The following is a 21,056-nucleotide window of genomic DNA, read 5'->3' on the forward strand; positions in this document are numbered from 1 at the left end:
TACTAGAGCGATTTTTTAAAACGACTGCCTTATTATGGAGTTTTTGTTTTAAGGGTTCACATACAATTTTATTTCAGTCTTACAGAGTTCAGGCGTAACCGTCTGCATAGAGCAATCGTTTGGAAAGTGGCAAATCGTTGTTTCCGAGATTCAGATTATACAACGTGTTAATGAAAACCGAAAGAATACTTCATAGGCTTTACAAGAACATTATTAATTGTCTCGCAGACTTATCTGTGAAATCCAAAAGCTAATAGAGTTTAGTTCCACCACTGCTGTGCGTTTTACAGAAAGAAAGCAGATACAGCCTTTACATCGCATACAAAATTAAAATCAAGTCATTTTAGGTACGCGTCTCGTAGCGTAGGTACTGTGCGCGTGTCGGTCCTTTAACTTCAATAGGGTTGTCATAAGAACTTAGAATGTTTTATGCTTTTATAATATCTACACAGGGTGATTCCTTATGAGATATCCTTATGCGCCCTTCAACAGTATTTCGTAATTCTGTTACACGTTGTATATATATATACATATATACAAATATGCTCGTTTAAAGGAATTAGATGGATAGAGGCCGATGATGACATAGGGGTCATTGAAGTGATGGATTAGAGAGAGACATGAGGGTTATGGGAGTTCGGAGTTGGAATGAAGCGGCTTCTGACTGCCTCCGCTGGAAAAAGCCAAGACCCGTAATAGCGCACAAAAGCTAATTTTTTTTTACCACCGGTAATTTTTTTGAATAAAGACGTATTCAGTTTGAATGCCTACCATGTTTAGCCTGCCCAGGGCATTAAACCCAAGGCCTCTTGATCCGTAGATAAACATATTAACTACTTACTCAAAGAGGCATTTATATATTGACTTATGTTTTACTTGTTGCATAATTTAGAGAATGATAAGTTAAAGTTATAATGATTTTTAGATTGCCGTAAATCGATTTTCAAGTGGCTTCTGTATCTTAATTCGTTTTAATGATAAGATTACTTGTTAAAGAGCCTTTTAGCTGGTTTACAAAATATTGGTGCCAATTTTCTTGTACTTCTTGTAAATCTCTTAACTGAATGGTAAATTCGAATTTTTTTATTGGAATAGTCAAAGTATATAGTATATCTTAATATATAAAAATCTCCTGTCACGATGTTTGTCCGCGATGGACTCCTAAACTACTTAACCGATTTTAAATTAAATTGGCACACCGTGAGCAGTCTGGTCCAACTTAAGAGATAGGATAGCTTAGATCTTTAATTATAGTCACAATTGTATTTTATTGCAAATTATTTGTCTATAATTAATTGACAGTCACATGCTATATATATATATATATACTACTATACTCATTTATGGCTTAGCGATACTGAATACTTTAAAAACAAAATCAAACGCAGACGAAGTCGCGGGCAACAGCTAGTAGTATATAGATCAGACTTTAAGTTATAAGTAATAATAATTACAAACTAAAATTAAAATAAACAAAATAATTATGGTAAATTTAAAAATATAAGTAAGTTCATATAACACTCAGCACTATGCAAAGTATATTTTGGCGAGCATACCTTGGCAAAAATGTATGTTTGCATTTTTTTATGTACTAAGAAAACTTACGTACGTACGTAGAACGTAATAGCTTACTTAATTAATTACGTGATTTTATATAAACATACGCGAGGGAATAGAAACAAAAATCTCAAATGTTGAATTAATAAATGAATGAATATACTTTTATTACACACCACAAAAAGTATATAAAAAAAAGAAAAGTATAACAAAACAACGTACGATTTGGCGGCCTTATCGCTTCATAGCGATTTCTTCCAGGCAACCAATGGCAAAGATAACAAATACAGAAAATAGTTAGGTGGTGAATATATACATATACCCATAAAATAAATATATAATATTTATAAAAAAATATTTGTAACCAAAGACAAATAAATATTTAAGTAAATGCCAATATAAATATAATATATAAAAATGATATTGACTTAAAAATAACTGTTAAATAATATATAAATAAAACTTAAAACTCTGTTTTTGTGCCACTTAATGCCACTAAATAACGCGACATTATAATGATACCTTTATTAGAATATATACCGCGTCTACATTATTTAACTTTTTACGTTTGTCCACTAGTATGTAAAATATATCATCCGCAACCTAATAACGTCCTAACGTCCCAGGCCTGATATTTATGACATACATGTGTATCTTGAACTAATAAAATATACTGGATATTATATGTTAGATACTATCTTTACTGCGTTAGCGCAGTGGGTAGGAGCTCGTCTTCGGGGGGCCGAGTTCGAACCCCAGCACTAACTTTTGATAGATAGATAGATAGATAAATTCTTTACTGCACACAATTAAGAGATAAAGATAATATAAATTGAAAACATAAATATAAGAAGAATAAAAATGCGCAAAGGCGATCTTATCGCTTTAAGCAGACAATTCTTAATGAAAGAATAAAATGAGTATGGAAACGGGATAGTGCAATTTTAAAAATATGTTATAACATAAACTACATCTACTATATATAACAATTAATACATACACATATAAAAAAATATATATATATATATATATACATATTATATTCATATATATATATATATATGTATATATACATAAATATATACAAACCTTATGTGCGTATGTGCGTTTTAAGTAATTAAAAATATCACTTGCTTCGACGGTGCAGGAAAATTTCGTGTGGAAACCTGTACCTATCCGCACTGGACCAGCTTGGTGGACTACGGCCTTAAACCTTCTTATTTTGGCCCACTACACTGCACGGGTCCCAGGGGCCGGTAATGGGTCGATATAATGACTATCTTTACTAGCATTATGAATGCGAGAGTGTTTGTTTGTTTATCCTTCCTTCACGCCCACGCAACCAATCGAATTTAATTTTTTGCATAGTGTTAGTTAAAAGGACGGAGAGTAATATAGGCTACGAACAGGATCCCGCAGGACTTGTTAAAAACGTAATAAACTCGGATAAATAACGCTGGGAACAGCTAATACAAACACTTTGACAAGAATCGACACTTGGTTGTTTTGTCCATTCAACTATTCAACCAATTCACATGCTGGCAGTGGCGTGCATAGACCCTCTATGCACGCCACTGCAGATATGAGAATGCAGATAATATAAAAGTATAAAAATCTCAGTACGAGTTATAAAACACATGAGGATAGACACTCTTACAGAGTTATAAAAATCCTATCCTGAAGTTTTTTAAATAAATAAATATACTACGACAATACACACACCGCCATCTAGCCCCAATAAGCGTAGCTTGTGTTATGGGTACTAAGATGACTGATGAATATTTCTATGAATTATATACATAAATACTTAGAATATACATATAAACACTCAGACACTGACAAACATTCATGCATATCACACAAAAATTTTCCAGTTGTGGGAATCGAACCCACGGCCCTGGGCTCAGAAAGCAGGGTTGCTGCAAACTGCGCCAATCGGCCGTCTTTTTATAACTAGTACTGGATTAATATAACTCATTTTATATCATCTGCATACCCTGTGCATACCTCGCGTCCCTCTATGCACGCCATTGACTGCTGGACATAGTGTTGTCATTTGAAGGGAGTTCCACAATCCGCGGTCCTGGGCCGGTTTCCTCCAGCGGCTCCCAGGGACTCGCCTGATTTAGTCTTACGTCTGTCCACCTCGTTGGGGGTCGATCTACGCTGCGTTACCGGAGTGCAGTCGTTCTCCGAGCGATGTGCCCCGTCCATTGCTACTTTAGCTTCGCGACTCGTTGAGCTATATCGGTAACTCAACTTCTACGGATTTCCTCATTTCTGATTTGATCACGTAGAGATACTCCTAGCATCATGTAGAGATACACCTCCATCGCCGCTGAGTTGAAAGACTCTGAGCTTTCTCATGAGGCCCATTTAGTAAGCGACCATGTTTCAGATCCGTAAGTCATCACTGGCGACACGAACTGTTCGAAGACTTTAGTCTTTAGGCACTAAGATCCGTTCAATTATTGCATTATAATAAGGCACTAATTAGGGTTTTTGATCCTAATTAGTAAGCTGATTATTTAAAATGTTATTACTTAAGCTCTACTGGGTAATGCCGTAATGTCGTAATTATATTGTGAAAGGTTAATTGTTGGAGACATATAATAAGATTAGGCTAATTAAGTTGAAAGCTTGAATTTTCTAGCGAAACATGGTTTTGACCTTTGAGTAAAGAGGCCAGGCGAGGCCAGCTTATTGCCAATGTGAGATGGTGATAACAAAAATAAAACTTCGGCTCGTAGCTTTAGTTTTAAGTATACGAATATGTTTATCGCAATCATCTCACTACCGTGTAATTCTCAAGTAATTTACGGATCAAAAGTGCCACCTATGGGCCTACTTGAATAAAGACATACCGCGAATCTTCTTTATAATTTTACGTAGTATAAGGCGCTACCCCTGTTTGAACGCTTAAATCTTTTAATTCTACGCAACGGATTTGAATCCATTTTTCAGCAATAGTTACAGCGTAGAGTGCGATAGGGACAGATGTAGCTCAGACGGATTTTACCTTTAAACATTTGATAAATTTCTCATTCAAAACTGGGCCGATTCAACCATTTATGACATGAAAATTACTGTTGGCTGTCTACCAACGCTGCTTTTACCGACGCGCGGTGGCTGCCTCCCAGTACATTGGGAACCCAACGTCCATCGGTTCTACGAGCTATGTGCCCCGCCCATTTCCACTTCACTCTGTACTTTCTACGGCGCCCCAGAGCGCCGCAGCGCCCAGTTTTGGAAGCCCTGACTTATAGTAATAAAGGTAGAATTATAAGAACCTTTTTAAACTTTTTTTAAATTAAACAAAAGACTTCTAGCAGATAATCTATTAAACTGGTATAGTTTAACTTAGCTCTAGTCAACAGTAACCTTAATGTTTGTCTATTTCATGTAATTAGATGGATGGGCGGGCGATGACACGTGGTGGGTCTGAGTATATTGTGTAGAATAGGGAGAACTGCGAAGTTATTAAATTTAAGTGATTAAGTTTAAGTATTTAAATATTCAAATGTGTGCCATAATAATCACAGGTTAGCCCCATATCCTAGATTTACACAGCTGCTTTGGTGTTACGACAGTCAAACTGAAAATCAATTTTGCTCCTGCTACTGCGACACTCTCAAATACATTGCTCCTACAGGATAGATAGATGAAACAAACGAGTTTGTGTGTGTGTTATCGTGTGTGTGTGTGTGTGTGTGTTTGTGTTTGGGATAGACTTCATGTCACAATGACTTTTGTGGGGTGTTTTGTAGGGAGTTCCACTATCCACGGTCCTGGGCCGCTTTCCTCCAGCGGCTCCCAGATTAGTCCAACTCGTTTAGGGCTGACCTACTCTGCCTTTACCGGAGATTCGTATAAAAACTAGAGTTACCGACATAGCTCAGTGAGTCGCGAGGCTAATGTAAATCAATATACTACGACAAAACACACAACGCCATCTAGCCCCAAAGTAAGCACAGCTTGTGTTATGGGTACTAAGATGCCTTATGAATATTTTTATGAATTATATACATAAATACTTAGAATATACATAAAACACCAAGACACTGAAAAACGTTTATGCTTATCACACAAAGATTTTCCAGTTTGATGGGGTGCTGGGTAGGGCCCATAACCGGAGAACCGATGGACGTTGGGTTCTTAAAGTGCTGGAATGGATACCCGTACCGGCAGTCAAAATGTAACTTGGAAAATAAAAAGGAACACCCCTTTGTATACCTACGCCTATTTACGTTCCGTTATTTTGCAACTTTCTTTACTGTGCAATAAAAAGTTTAAATACGATAAGGAAATAAATGAATGAGAGATTAATAACGTAAATTACTCACAAAAAAGACTTAGTATATGGCTTAATACTAATTATAATTGAAGAAAATGATCATAAACATTAATTGCTATGTCGTAACTCTGCAGAAGTTCGTCTAACCTTGACCCTGGGCTGTTTGAAAGCCAGATTTCAACGAGAAGAAGAACTCAGCAATTGCTATTTTTAACGTTACCGTCTTAAGATCCATGATAAGACTGCAGTTTTATACAGAAATTAAAAAAAATCTAGTCTCCACAAATTTCTTGATAAAAATAGCTCTTTTTTTAGGATCATATATTAGTTAGCCTAAGGATTTTCATGTACATAGGAATTACGTCGTAACCAAACATGAGTATACCTACTCTTCAAGATTTTAAACTACGATTTTCGTGGTTAATCAACATTTCTTAAATATAGTTCAACGGGTACACACCACGATAATGTTGATTAACCACGAAAAACGTATTTGGTTGAATTGATTATGATAAAAACTTTGACTGCAATCTCAATTTTCTTCTACGGTTCTCCGCATTTCTGGTTCGATCACGTTGCGGTAATCTCAACATAGCTCTCTCCATCGCTCGCTGAGTGATTCTGAGCCTACTTATGCGGCCATACCTACTCTTACTTTATCAAATTTGTTAACTAAACTAAGTAAAAACCTTCGCCAATAAACAGAGCAACACTTCATGCAAGGCAAGTCCTCAGTCGTGCAATGGGTTTCTTACCAGCAACCAGCCCCTTCAGACCGCAACACAGCATTGCAACATTGCTGCTTAGCGGCATAAATAAGCATGGCAATAGGACTTCCCCGGACGAGCTCGGTCACAATAAGTTCTACTACTACTAAAACTTACCATTGAAATCCTATATGTAATTCTTCAAAGCGAAATGGTTAGCCGCTTTAAGCGATACAGTAAAATTTTGTCTAAAAAAAAAATATCAAAGTTATCACTAGTACGTTTTTCTTAGTTATTTAGTCAAACTTGGGGATCAAAAAATTCTAAAAATAATATTTACAAACGTTACTGAATATTTTGATGTATGATGAAAAAAAGTTGCTATTTGTACGTGTTCAATAAATATAATTATTCATGAGGAAGGTTTATAATTAGTAAACGAGCATTTTGAATTATAAAAATTAAGCTAAATTTATAGGCATTTAGGCAATGTACTAATGTAAATACTAATAAAGTACGTTTCGCTCCGACACCGGAGTATCCTCAGGCTATGTTGACTTTACAATGAATAATTGTTAAGTCAGTATCTAATCTAATAATTGTTAAGTTAAAAATTATTATTTTTTAAGTCAGCATCTCCTGAGGATACTCCGGTGTCGGAAAGATACATTGCCGAATGTTCTGTTTGGTGTGGAGTATGAAGATGTATGAAATTATAAACATAGACCATACAGATTCTCCTGCTTTTCGCGGACTATAGCAAATCAAGGTTACATTTAATAATGTATCATGGAATTTCGCAAAGTTACGCCTGCCTCTAACCAATATTTAAAAACGAGCATTTTATCTTAGAGAATATCAAAGAAATTCAATGATTTGTGATGATACCTCGTAGCATATATACGAGTATTATTATGCCCTAACATTGAAAACGCTGTCTAAACCTAACTAGATAGATTAAATTAATGTAAGTAATACTGACTTTTATTATAAATCTCACTAAAGTGCGTTAATAATATTATGTACATTGCATACCTGCGAAACCGGGGCGGATCGCTAGTTAACTATATACTGATATTTCCTACAAGTTTAGGTAAAACAACTCCACAGTATAACCCACACTGAACTCGACTGGAAATATTTAAAAAATTGCAAAATAAATAATACCAAATTCCGACATCTTTATTATACCACGACATACTCGTATGAATTCAATGCCGTTCTGAAATCGAAACCGATTGTATAACGTTCTCAAAGTTCACATCAATAAATACATCTTTAACTGCATATTAGGTATGATTTTGGGGGAAGGAAAATTTGCGATGATCCGCAGCCATGGGGAAATACGCAGAGACCCCTTTTTTAACATAATATGAGAACATATATAAGAAACTAATGCTCAGTAACTATGCTTCAGTTATCACAATGGTTTCTTTCCAAGCAGTTGTTTTGTGGTGAGTGCCACTTATTTTTAGTTTCTAACGCGTGTTTAAACGAGATTTGGTGTCATAGAATAAAACGACGCGTTGGTATTCTTTTCTTAGCGGTATTACGATGAGTTTTATTTTTTCGACGATCTTCCTGCAGGGGGGAGATAAAAATTATATCCCCTGACAAGGGATTTAATTAACGTGCCCACCTGCTAAATCACTGGAACTGGAGATAAATGGGAGAAGGTAAATTTTTATCCTTTCCCCTTTTGATAGCACAGGCAGGAGATAAAAGTTGTATCCCCGTCTAGCATGGACAGGAGACAATTATATGCCCAAGGAAAGAATATAAATTTCTCTTCTCATACAGCTTTATTAACTCGCAGAGCACTGGCGCACAAGTGGAAATATTATCCAAATAATATATTCGTAATAATAAAAGGTGTAAAACTTCTCCGATTCCCTTTTCCCGTACTTTAGCAAGTAGAAACGATAATTATATCTCTTCAGCACGGCTAGCATGGGCAGGAGACAATTTTCTTCCCGGGGAAAGGATAAATAATTGTCTTGCCCCACAGCTTTATCAAACAACCAGAGCTGGTGCCGAAATATTATCCAAATAATATATTCGTAACAATAAACGTGGTAAACTTTCCTATTATTTGTTCCCGTGCTTTAGCATGTGGACGGGGATATAACGTTAGTTATATCCCCTGCCAGGGGATATAATCGGGGGATATAATTTTTTTCTCCTGCCTGTGTTATCCCTGCTGAAGGTTTCAGTTAAGGCATAACTAATAGAGATAAAAAAAGTATTTTCATTAGAAAGTGTTTCGTCTTCTCTGAGACATATTTAGTGAGTGTAAAGGTAAGGGTTTACGCGGATGGGGTATTTGTGCCCCCTTAAAGTACTTATCAAGTTAACTAATTTGACTTAACGTGGGTAAATATGTCAAATACGTATGGAGTTGTTCAACTTTGAGTCTTATATATAAAACGAAAGAGCCTGCGCCCAGCTGCAGGATAGTAATCGGTTGATGATACCTAAAGACATGATTTGCGATAGCATGTGTGATTCAATTTAATCCCACCAATATCGCAATTCACGAGTAATTTATTATACAGCATAGTGATCCATAGTCGACAATTTCCTCAATATAGCCAGATTTTTTCCACGTGAGGTGTGTGGAGTCCACCAATCCGCGATGGGCCAGCGTGGTGGACTACGGCCTTAATCGCTTCTCAGTGAGAGGAGACCCGTACTTTGTAGTGGGCCGGTAATGGGTTTATGTAATGACCAGTTATTAATGTACCTAATTGCACTCAAATACATTCAGTAGTTTTTGCGTGATGCGCGCACAAACCAGCAGTCAAACAGACATATAGACAAACATACACATAGACAAACAGTTACACAGACAAAGAGACAATAATTACAAAAAAATGCATTTTGCTTTCTATTACTTATTTCAAACGTCTCCCAGTTATTTTTATGCAAAAATCTTTAATGTATAGCCACAGCTAGTCTACGATTTTATTATATAATAAAAAGATCATGCATATGTATAGATCTAGTATGTATCAAATACAAAGGATTTAGATAAAAAAGGACAGACACAGACAATTCATTTTAGACATGAATTGTCTTTATGCACGAGAGATTTTTTCCAGGACGCCTCGAATGTGAGAAATATTTAACAAGTAAATAGGTACTTGAAGTACCTATTTACTTGTAACTAAGTAACTAATAATTATAAGAATATGTTAATATAACGTAAGAGTTAATTATTCTAAACTAAAGCCACGGTTCAGCTGTACAGTCGTATGAATATTCTGTGTTACTCATTTTACATAGTTTATTAGGTTTTTTATTTTAAGTAAGTATAATTTTATTCATAAACAAAAATAACCTAAAACAAAAAATATATTTTATAATAACTACAAACTAAAATTAATATTCGTTTGAGATAAACACTAAGGCTCGAGATAACAATCGAGTTGATTGTTGTTTCTTTTCAATATAGGTAAGTCTATCAGTCATCAAAATTAGTACCTTTTCGCCGCTTTAATTTCTTCTTGAATAAAATATGCATTTTCAATTTATTTTTCATCACACTTGCTCGTAACGAGAATCTTATTACGTCGATGTAAGGCAATCCAAGATATTATAACACGTGTTACAGTAAATTTATAAAGTGGGTAAATAATTAAACTTTTGATAACTATAAATTCATATTTGCCAGATATTTATGTTCATGACATTGAGTTGGTGGTATTTCGTATTCTGATATAAATACGACTGCATTATCGATGCACCGCAGTCCTACATGGACTCGATGCAAAAATACCTCCCGGTGTCTTAGTCGTTTATCACACGCATGTTTGTTTTAAAATTGCATACATTAAAGTGTCCAGTTTAAATTGTAAAGTATAGCAGTACTAGATTTTACTGCGCCGGGAATAACAATCGAGCAAAAAATGACAGTTATTTTGTGAGAACGTATTTAAAAGTTTATCCGGTTTTTTTTCGCAAGTGTGATGAAAGTCATCTAATGAAACGCGTTCGGTACATTACTTGTTACACTCTTTGGCCTTCTTGGCGCATTCGCCTTTTGTTCATGCGCCTATTACCGCCTCGACTTTAAAATGCAATGTAACAAAACTAAATTCATAATCTACTATAAACATTTCATAGACCCTTATTAACTACATAATTTTACATATTTCACGTCAAAATTGGCACTTTTAGAAAAATAATATTTAATTTTGTTGAATAATTTTTGCTTGGTAATTGATTCCTAAGCACTTGTGGTTAATGTTATCGTTTATGTACCTATAACTAAGTTGTGGAAACTTCACTTGGTTTATGTGATATAAAAATACGGCATTACCCTTATGTGTAATAGTACTGTTTGTTCCTTTTGAAAAGCCAATAATAGTATATTGTGCAACAAGTGCGATAAGTTCGCATCGCAATCATTCGCTCGAGTGAGCAATCGACAACATCGCACGGGTTGCAGATACTATTTGACGTTTTCAAATTGTTCAAATGTGACAATTTATTTGAACGAAAGTAAAAATAATTAATTAATATCGAGTGAGCAATCGACAACATCGCACGGGTTGCAGATACCATTTTTTATTACAAATGCGGAGATATATTATGTGGGCACAAAATTCCAAGTCCTAAACGGATGAAAAGTTTAAAAAAAAGAAACTATTTGTTTCTATTTTACTTCAAACAATAAATACAAATTAATTAATATTAATTAACAAAACATAATAAATTTATTTGGAACAATCAATGCGTAGAATTAAACAGCTCAATATTAATTAATTATTTTTACTTTCGTTCAAATAAATTGTCACATTTGAACAATTTGAAAACGTCAAATAGTGTCTACAACCCGTGCGATGTTGTCAACGTCATTTTGCGTGCCACAAGTAAACTTGTCGCACTCAAATAACAGTTTAATTTACGAAAAAATTAACGCGTCATTTTAAAATGGGCAAACAGCTCTTTTTCAACCGCAACAGCGAGTACTAAAATACTACTTATCCCGCATGAGCAATAAAAAAAAATAGTTTGAACTAAATTTAAATCTGTTTTTAGACAATTAAAAGTTTTGGTTTCATTAATTTCGCATCCGCATCCGCCCTTCCAGCATCCATTTTCCCCAGTGCCTACAATATGAGTACCTTCAAATCAAGAGTGAATAGGCATCTTCTAGGGAAGCGCGCTCCACCTTAGGCTGCATCATCGCTTACCATCAGGTGTGATTGCAGACAAGCGCTCGTCTATAAAAAAAAATAAAAAATAAATAAAATTAGTTATTTTGAAACATTTATATTCAAGGTTATTTGTTTGCAGTGCTCTCTTCACGCGGACGTGGGGCATCGACCTGACCTTTCCACGAAACTTTAAATTTGGAGCCGCGTCAGCTGCGTACCAAGTCGAAGGTGGATGGAACGCTGATGGTAAGTTAATCTGGTGACTTGTAGCCTACTAGTCAGCAGATTATGTTAGACAGCAAACTACAGGCGGACGGACTGACGGAAAGCGGACGCTTCGCGAGTAATAAATGATAAGCGATATATTAAATATTTTATTAAGTTCAAATATCTCAATAAGTTCAAAGTTTATATAAAACGTAAGTTTACAGAAAAATCCTATTATAATATTAAGGATTATTTAAACGATAAAAAAGCTTGGGTGTGAATTGCTCTAATTTCATAAATTTACTGGAAGATGGTGATAACAAAAAAATAAATTTACCCGGCTAAGTTTGTTGTGGGCTCTTCTTAGACCAGGGCGTGTTTGGAACCCTCGTAGCTTTAGATTTAAGTTGGCGAACGAAGTTGTCACCATGTATGTAAGAACGCTTCATAAGTGCCTGTGATAGGCCTACATGAATAAAGAAATTTTGAATTTCAATTTTGAATTTATTGCCCTCGGAAGTTATGGGCCAAAAAATATTGTTACCTTAAATTAAAATGCTACTTTTCATAACAAGTTAGTTGAATTTATGTAACTTTTGATATATTTAAAGCATTCGATTCTGTTCCGTAATGTACCGTGAACATTAGTTCAGTGTATTACATTTACATTACATTTCTTTTCATCATCATCATAACATCAACCCATTACCGGGCTCTTCCCGCAATGAGATGGGGTTAAGGCCGTAGTCCACCACGCTGGCCCAGTGCGGTTTGGTGGGTTCCACAAAACTTTGAGAACACTATGTAGAACTCTCAGGCAAGCAGGTTCCCTCACGATGATTCCTTTACCGTTGAAGCAAGTGATATTTTAATTAAAACTTTAAACGCACATAACTTAGAAAAGTTAGAGGTGCGTGATTCGAACTCTGCACCCCGAAAAGGAAGTCGAGCTCCTGCCCAATGCGCTTTCACCGCTTCACCCTGGTTGTACACCCTTGTTGTTGCTATTTCAGGCAAAGGTGAAAGCATATGGGACAGATACGTCCATGAGCACCCAGAGGTGATCAAAGGTGGTGCGACTGGTGACGTGGCTGCAGATTCCTACCATCGGTGGCGTGATGATGTGCGAGCCGCGACAAAGCTGAAACTACAGTTCTACAGGTCAGTTTCTGTAGACCTCCATGGCGCAGTGCTGAGCGCTGTGGTACTAAAGAAGGCCGTCTTGGGTTCGATCTCCGGCGGGGGCAGTTTCTAATTTTTTATTTGAGTTATTTTTTTGACCTGTTCTGGTTACCTTGGTATGGTGGGAGACTTCCGCTGTGGCTAGTTACCTCTGTACCAACAAATATGTGCCGCCGATTAGCGTTCCGGTACGATGCTGTTTGACACCGATTAGGGGTTTAAATAACTGCCATACATGGTTAGCCCGCTACCATCTCAGACTCCATTATCATTTAACATTATATAACACAGTCAAGGACAAACTAGTGGTAGTAAAAAAAGTGGAAACTAGAGTTTTTAAAACAGGAAAAGTATGCAATTATTCTCAACTGTGATGTGGTGTGGTGGATGTTTGCAACGATCATACGTGAAGTATCTTGGAGGCCTTTTAACTTCTTAGAGCCTATACCAATGTACCTTACATTTGAAATCATCGCAGCTTTACTTTAACGATAACTTGAAGCTTTAGTTTAAATATAAGTAACTAGATGTTGCCTGCGACTTTGTCTGCGTTTGGTTTTTGATGTGGCGTTAAATTTAGTTGCAGTTTTCAGTATCGCTAAGCCTTAAATGAGGGGTTTGCTGCTGTCCACCAAGGAGTTCTGTCCTCTATCTCCAACAACTCTCTATAGTACAAAAATAATTATTTAAATCGGTTATAATTTGTCGGAGTAATGGTATAAAATCGTCAAACACTCATCCCCTCTCCCAAAGGAACCGAGCTTAATGTCGGGATAAAAAGTATTCTATATTACTTCTAACACTTCTAAAAATATGTGTACAAAGTTTCATCAGGATCGGTTAAGTAGTTTTTGCGTGAAAGCGTAACAAACAAACTTACATTCACATTTATAATATTAGTAGGGATTTACTTATATCACCTTCAATTTCCAGTTTGATATTTCCTCCAAGTGTAGGTAATACCACTTCAATAAAAATTATAAAAAAGCATCTTGTTTTAAAGTTTCTCATTGCAATACCTTTGAAATGTAGATCGAAACTTCAATGTTTCCTAAGTGATAAAAAGGCATATACGTATTCATTTTGTCATCGACGATATGAGAACCGTTATAACTGAATTGGCAAAGTACCTAGGCAGTGATTGCCAGAGAGAAGCAGGTTCCAAATCCTGTTGAATAGGATTTTTTTATATGCATTTTAAATTTATAATTAATACGATACCCCTTTAGACATATATAGATAGAAGCGCTATTCCAAACAAAATGTCGTGTACCGCTGCTTTATGGTACACAGTAGAGATATATATTTTTTGTTCTTCTCGTTTTTATAATGTAAAACGTTTTTTTTAGGATCTCAATAAACTGGCCTCGTATTTTGCCCTCGGGTTTTACCAACGAGATCAACCAAGCTGGCGTCAAATACTACAGCGACCTCATCGACTCTCTCCTCGAAGCGGGCATCGAACCGATTGTAACTCTATACCACTGGGAACTGCCAGTGAAGATCCAAGACCTTGGTAAATACCGATTGATTGATTGCACTCTTTATCACACACAAAATATAAGATACAATAAAATAAAACAGACGAAACTTAAAGCTAGATATAAGGACGTGCAAAGGCGGTCTTTTCGCTGAAGCGATCTCACCCAGAAAACTTTTCGTGAGAGGACTCAAAAAATAACCAACCATTGGGTTGGTGCAACCATAAAATAAAAAAAAAGTCAAAGTCTAAATTATCTTTATTCAAGTATGGGCCATAGGTGGCATTTTTGATGCGTACATTACATGAAAAGTACACGGTAGTGAGATGATGGCGATGATAATTTACATGTTTGTAAATTTTAAACTAAAAACTATAGCTACGAGGGTTCCAAACGCGTAATGGTCAAAGAAGAAGCCCACAACAAACATTATCTCATTGTAATAGACATTATTCTTCAGAAAATATCGAACGATAATTTCAATTACATACGAGTATATATATACATATTTCTATAATAAACTATATAATATTGAAATTAAGTTACATCACCATTATCGTCGTATCAACCCAATACCGACCCACTCTAAGGCACGGGTCAACTCCCACTCCCAAAATGAGAAAGGGCTACACCACGCTGTCCCAGTACGGATTGGTGGACTTCATACACCTTTGACAAAATTATGGAGAACTCTCAGGCATGCAGGTTGCCTCGTCATCTTTTTCTTTACCGTTGAAGCAAGTGATATTTTAATAGCTTAAAACGCACATAACTTAGAAAAGTTAGAGGTGCGTGCATGAGGTTCGAACTCTGCCCCCTGAAAGTGAAGTCAAAGACATACTAACTAAGCTTTATTGTTTTTTATTCTTGTACATCTTTGACTGCATCAGCACTTCGACAGCCGATTGGCGCAATGGGCAGCGACCCTGCTTCCTGCGTCCAAGGCCGTGGGTTCGATTCCCACAACTGGAAAAATGTTTGTGTGATGAACAAGAATGTTTTTCAGTGTCTGGGTGTTTATCTGTATAATTATTTATGTGTATTATATCTATAAAAATATTCATCAGCTATCTTAGTACCCATAACACAAGCAACGCTTACTTTGGGGCTAGATAGCAATGTGTGTATTGTTGTAGTATATTTATTATTTTACTTACCACCACGTGAGATTGCAGTCAAGTGCTAACTCATAGTCTTATAATATAAATGTACTTACACTACTAAATGATATTTTACAACTTAGTTACGTAATTTCCGTAAACCATAACTCACGTTATGTGATTAAATTTTTCAGGAGGCTGGGCCAACCCGCTTATCGTAAAATGGTTCGGAGATTATTCAAGAGTAATATTTTCGTTGTACGCCAACCGCGTCAAGACCTGGCTGACTATGAACGAACCCGTCGCCGTCTGCGACTACGTATACAACTCTGGTCTCTACGCTCCTGGAGTTAAGGAGCCATTCTTCGGACCGTATCTGTGCAATAAGCATTTGATGCTTGCACACGCTAAAGCTTACAGAATTTTCGATGAGGAGTTCAGACCGAAATACACAGGTTAGATAATCTTCAGCATATTAACGTCCACTACCGAAAGTCCTGTCTTAGAGAGATTAGGAGCTTAGACCCACCAACCTGTTTCATTGAAGGTTGCCGTGTTTTAACTTATAGTATGTTAGTTTTTATAGCCGGGTCCCACGTCTTAACAATACGAACGTAATAATATAATAATAATAAAAATATTTATTTTTTTATTTATTTGCCAAATTGTGGGTACATAACAAGAACACATTTCATTAAACAGACCCTTCACAATCGACTGTCACAGACAGTGTGCAAATGTTTATAAAAATAAAATATAAATTACATTAAAATTTAAAAAGTAAAAATACAATAATCAGAAATAAGTAATGATGTCATTTTAAATTAATTAGGCAAATAATACAAATACAAATGTTGTTATACAGTTAGAAAAGTTAACTACTAGGTATATTATTGTTCACTAAGGTATTATTTTACACTATAATAGTTTTTTTCGCTTGAATTTTACTAGTGGTGGATTTTTGTGACAGTCCGGAAGTTTATAGTACAAAGTAATAGCCATACAAAATGAATTGTTTGAGACAGCCAATCTTTTTGCTGGTACCCAAAGTTTATATTTAGGATATGGTCTGCCCCTCCTGTTTGGATAAATTTCATTTAATGTATGAAATATAATAATGACTCTTACTAGTACTAAAAATTTCATAGCAAAAGTGGAAACCTTACAACTTTTTGTTAGACCCGGGATCCGAACCCAGGATCTCGTGATCCGTTATCAAACTTGCTAAACACTAAACCAACGACAAGGCAACTTTAAAAGCTATATCATACAATCATTAGTTTTATTTATCTTCGTTTAATTTACTTAATTGTTGAGACACAGTTTACACTACTGCAACCGTTATCGCGGTACTATGTTTATTGTAAATTCTGTACCCTTACCAATATTCTAAATAAATAAATAAACATGTAAATAAACATGTTTCTGCACTTTCGCACTTCCGGCTGCACAATGCACTTCCGGTTCTTATTTTTGTTATACTTTCTTGCAGTGAACACTCTTTATGGTATCATCACCAGCCTGTTAGCATTATTGGCTTGACCCAGGAATAGAACCAAGAATCTCATCTTCCATAGTTGAGCATTCTAACCACTAGACTTACGAGGCAGTACTTACGTAGCTTTGGCATCAAAAAAATAATTTATGATACCACTGGCCATGGAGCCATAAAATCCGATGGATATTTACAAACAGTAATTCTCACCCACCACAAAAATCTGGAATGGCCTGAGCTTCCGTCTTCCCCGATATCTTTTATATGGTTTCTGGAATGGCATATCATCACATTAACCCATTACCGGCCCAGTACAGAGCACGGGTCTCCTCTCACAATGAGAAGGGGTTAAGGCCGTAGTCCACCACGCTGGCCCAGTGCGGATTGGTAGACTCAACACGTTTGAGAACATTATGTAGAACACTCAGGCATGCAGGTTTCCTTACGATATTTTCCTTCACTGTTGAAGCGAGTGATATTTTAATTAAAAGGCATATAACTCAGAAAATTTAGAGCCCCGCGAAAGTGAAGTCAAGTTCCTACTCAATTCCTTTTCTCGCTGTATGTGTGAGACAAGATTTTTTTTTTAATTTGCAGGGAAAATCTCGCTCGCGAACAACGTACTGTGGATAGAGCCTCTGACCGCTAACGATACTGAGCTGGCACAACTTGGCCGGGAGCACCAGGTACAGTCACCAACCGGGAAGTATACAAGGGGTTCCCCGAACGTCTAACAAACCCAACAAAAGGGAAATGCCGTGGTGGTTTTAAGTTTAGGTACACTCCCTTTAGTCCCACATAACCTCCACCTTGTAGCAATAAAGCTATTCCACCATGCCAAAAAAAAGGTACCAATACAGCTGTAAATTATAATCACCTAACCTAACAGGTTAGCCCGCTACCATCTTAGACTGCATCAAAACTTACTACGTGGTGAGATGGCAGTTAAGGGCTAACCTGTACTGGAATGAAAAAACATGTTCACATTTGACCGAGTAATTATATAAAACGAAAAAAAATTTAATTCCCAACTCTGCTGAAATTCGGAAAAAAATCCTGTAGTTTCGGCGTGATGCGTGGAATTTTACAGTTTTATTATAAGTATACTACCTATAAACAGTCGCAAATAGTTAATTTGCAGCTGTTTGTCTTACACACTACACTATACTACATACAACTAATGTTTCATTTAGTTGTCATCGTGTAGTGTATATGTATTCCGTTATCATTTTCAGACCGGAAGATACTCGCATCAAGTTTTCTCGACGAAGGGCGGCTGGCCGCCTTCCGTTGAAAAGGTGATGTTGGAGTACAGTCTGAAACATGGATTCAAGGAGTCCAGACTGCCCCCATTCACTAAAGAGGAGATCGAATTTATGAAAGGTAAGACTGAGAGGTTATTTATCATCATCATTCATCATAATATTAACCCATTTCCGGCCCACTAGTAACAGGGCACGGGTCTCCATCAGAATGAGGAGTTTTGAATGAAGGGTTAAGGCCGTAGTCCACCACGCTGGCCAAGTACGGATTCGTAGACTTCACACGCCCTTAAGAACGTTATGGAGAAATCCCAGGCGTGCAGGTTCCTCACGATGTTTTCCTTCACCGTTTAAAGCACCGTTTGCCTTTTGGTGTACTCGTAGATACTTTGGGACCGTGGGGTCCGGAGGCACGAGCTCTTTTCAAAGAATTATCGAAAAGGATTATCGAGTCTACCGGTGATCCTAGAGCGGGCAGTTACCTTGGCCAAGGAATTAGTTTGGCCATCCAAAAGGGCAATGCTGCCAGCATCTTAGGAACTGTGCCTCGCTGCGGTGGTTTCGAAGACGTTTTAGATTTTATTTAGTTTTACATAGTTTATTTTAGGTTATATTTATAAAACAAATAGTTTAAAGAATAAATAAATTTAAACCTTATGATAAAGGTTTTAAAAAAAAATTATAATATTTCTTTTCATCATTCCTTTTTATTAGTATCTGAGTAAAATTGTTGTTAAAATAATTTATTAGGTCTCAAATAAGTCCACTTAGCAAAATTTTCTTGTAATATGTGGTTTACGCTGCTGACACCGCAGTGAGATTTAATATGTGATCGGTGTTTGTGAAGAGAAAAATAAATTTTAAATCGCTTGGCATTACGTATTTTTTCGTAGGGTGGTAACTAACCGTAGCTGAACCAGAAGTTATGAATTCCAAAATAATCCCTGCCGGAGGTCGACCCCAGGCCATCCCGCTTACAAAAACACTTTGGAAATTTGACGTTCCAGATTATAATCACTAACACATAATAAAAATCGTTAAACACACACAAATTGGAACAGCGTGGCGGGCCTAAGCTCTAAATCCCCGTCTACTATGATTGGAGATATGAGCAGGAGTGGGACCGGAACAATGAATGAATGCTTTGTCCTTTTCAGGTACAGCAGATTTCTACGGAATGAACTACTACACCACCAATCTGATTAGACGAGCCAAACCTGGTGAAGATTACGGTGTTTGGTTCTTCACAGGATCACCGGAGCTGGACGCAATTTTAGAATATCCGCTGGACGCGTATTATGGCGAATCTCCCTTACTTCCGGTAATTTTTAGTTTTTTTTTCAACATTTAAGTGAGTTTATAATTTTATCATCTATATATACTAGTATTATGAATAGAAAAGTTTTTGTTTGTATGTTTGTTTGTAACCAATACGCCCCGAAAGTAGGTACTGCGCCGGCTTCTTCCGAACCGGTGGTAGAGTCACTACAAACAGGCAGACTTTACGTTTCAAAAGTGCTTATAACAGGCCTACTTGAAATAAATTAATTTTGTATATTGAATTTAGAATTTTCATAATATATCATGGAATTCCGCAAAGTAAAGCTTCTATCCAACAATGAGGATTAGTACAGATTCTGTGTCGTTATAATTACATAGTTACATGTTTTTTTTTAAAGATCGTCCCTAAAGGCCTCCGCAAAGAGCTGGCGTGGTTGAAAGAGCAGTACGGCGACATCGATTTCCTCATCACGGAGAACGGTCTTTCCACGAGCAGCTACAATCTCGCAGACTACGACAGAGTCAAATATATGAAGGAACATTTGGAGCAGGTAACTGGAAATACTAAATCATAAAGGATTCATTAAGCACTTGCGCAAAATCCCTTTTTCGTTGTGAATTCACTCCATCATCTCACCCTTATTTTGCATGTGAAGATGACAAAGTTCAACATATATATTGAAATTCAAAAATTCAAAAATTCTAAAATGTTTTATTCATGTAGAACTTATCACAGGGTGTTATGAAGCGTTCATACATCCAACATGTTACCACTTATGTGAGGTTATGGTGATAAACTAAAGCTAGGAGGATTCCAATCGCGCCCTGGACTAAGAAGAGCCCACAACACACTTAGCCAGGTTTTTTTTTGTTATCACCATCTCACAGTCGAGTTAATGTTGAGCTATGAAGTTAGATCAATTCATACCCAACCTGTTTTTTTATCATACATGTAATCAGTGGCGTGCACAGAGGGGCACAGAGGGGCACAGGGTATGCAGATGATATAAAATGAAGAAAATCTCCAGTACAAGTTATAAAAACTTTAGAGTAGGCTTTTTATAACACGTACAATGCCTATCCTTATGTTTTTTTTGACCCATACTAGAGATTTTTTTAACACGTGCACGCCACTGCATATAGTCCTTAATATTATAATAGGATATTTCTAAAGCTTACGTTTCATATAAAATTCAACTTATTAAGAGACATCTTAAGGATTTCATCTGGTAATTTGTTATAAAATGATAAACAATCATATTAATCTGTAAATGAATTTCTAATTTATTGCAGCCTAGTAAACTGCACTACAAGTTTATTTTCACTTC

At 36.3% G+C, this 21,056-nt stretch overlaps 1 protein-coding gene across 1 annotated transcript in view; it reads left to right on the forward strand.

The window, feature by feature from the left end:
* Positions 1–21,056, forward strand: part of LOC120626255 (lactase-phlorizin hydrolase-like) — a 37,322-nt gene that overhangs the window by 13,341 nt on the left and 2,925 nt on the right. Inside the window, exons 12-20 of the mRNA XM_039893723.1 lie at positions 7,976–8,012; positions 11,860–11,966; positions 12,941–13,088; positions 14,459–14,625; positions 15,885–16,145; positions 17,783–17,871; positions 18,421–18,568; positions 19,605–19,768; positions 20,127–20,279. Of these exons, the coding sequence (XP_039749657.1) occupies positions 7,976–8,012; positions 11,860–11,966; positions 12,941–13,088; positions 14,459–14,625; positions 15,885–16,145; positions 17,783–17,871; positions 18,421–18,568; positions 19,605–19,768; positions 20,127–20,279 (1,274 nt within the window). The remainder of the gene's footprint in view (positions 1–7,975; positions 8,013–11,859; positions 11,967–12,940; positions 13,089–14,458; positions 14,626–15,884; positions 16,146–17,782; positions 17,872–18,420; positions 18,569–19,604; positions 19,769–20,126; positions 20,280–21,056) is intronic.

The sequence above is a fragment of the Pararge aegeria genome, chromosome 1, assembly GCF_905163445.1.
Source record: "Pararge aegeria chromosome 1, ilParAegt1.1, whole genome shotgun sequence".
In the NCBI taxonomy this organism is placed as follows: Eukaryota; Metazoa; Arthropoda; class Insecta; order Lepidoptera; family Nymphalidae; genus Pararge; species Pararge aegeria.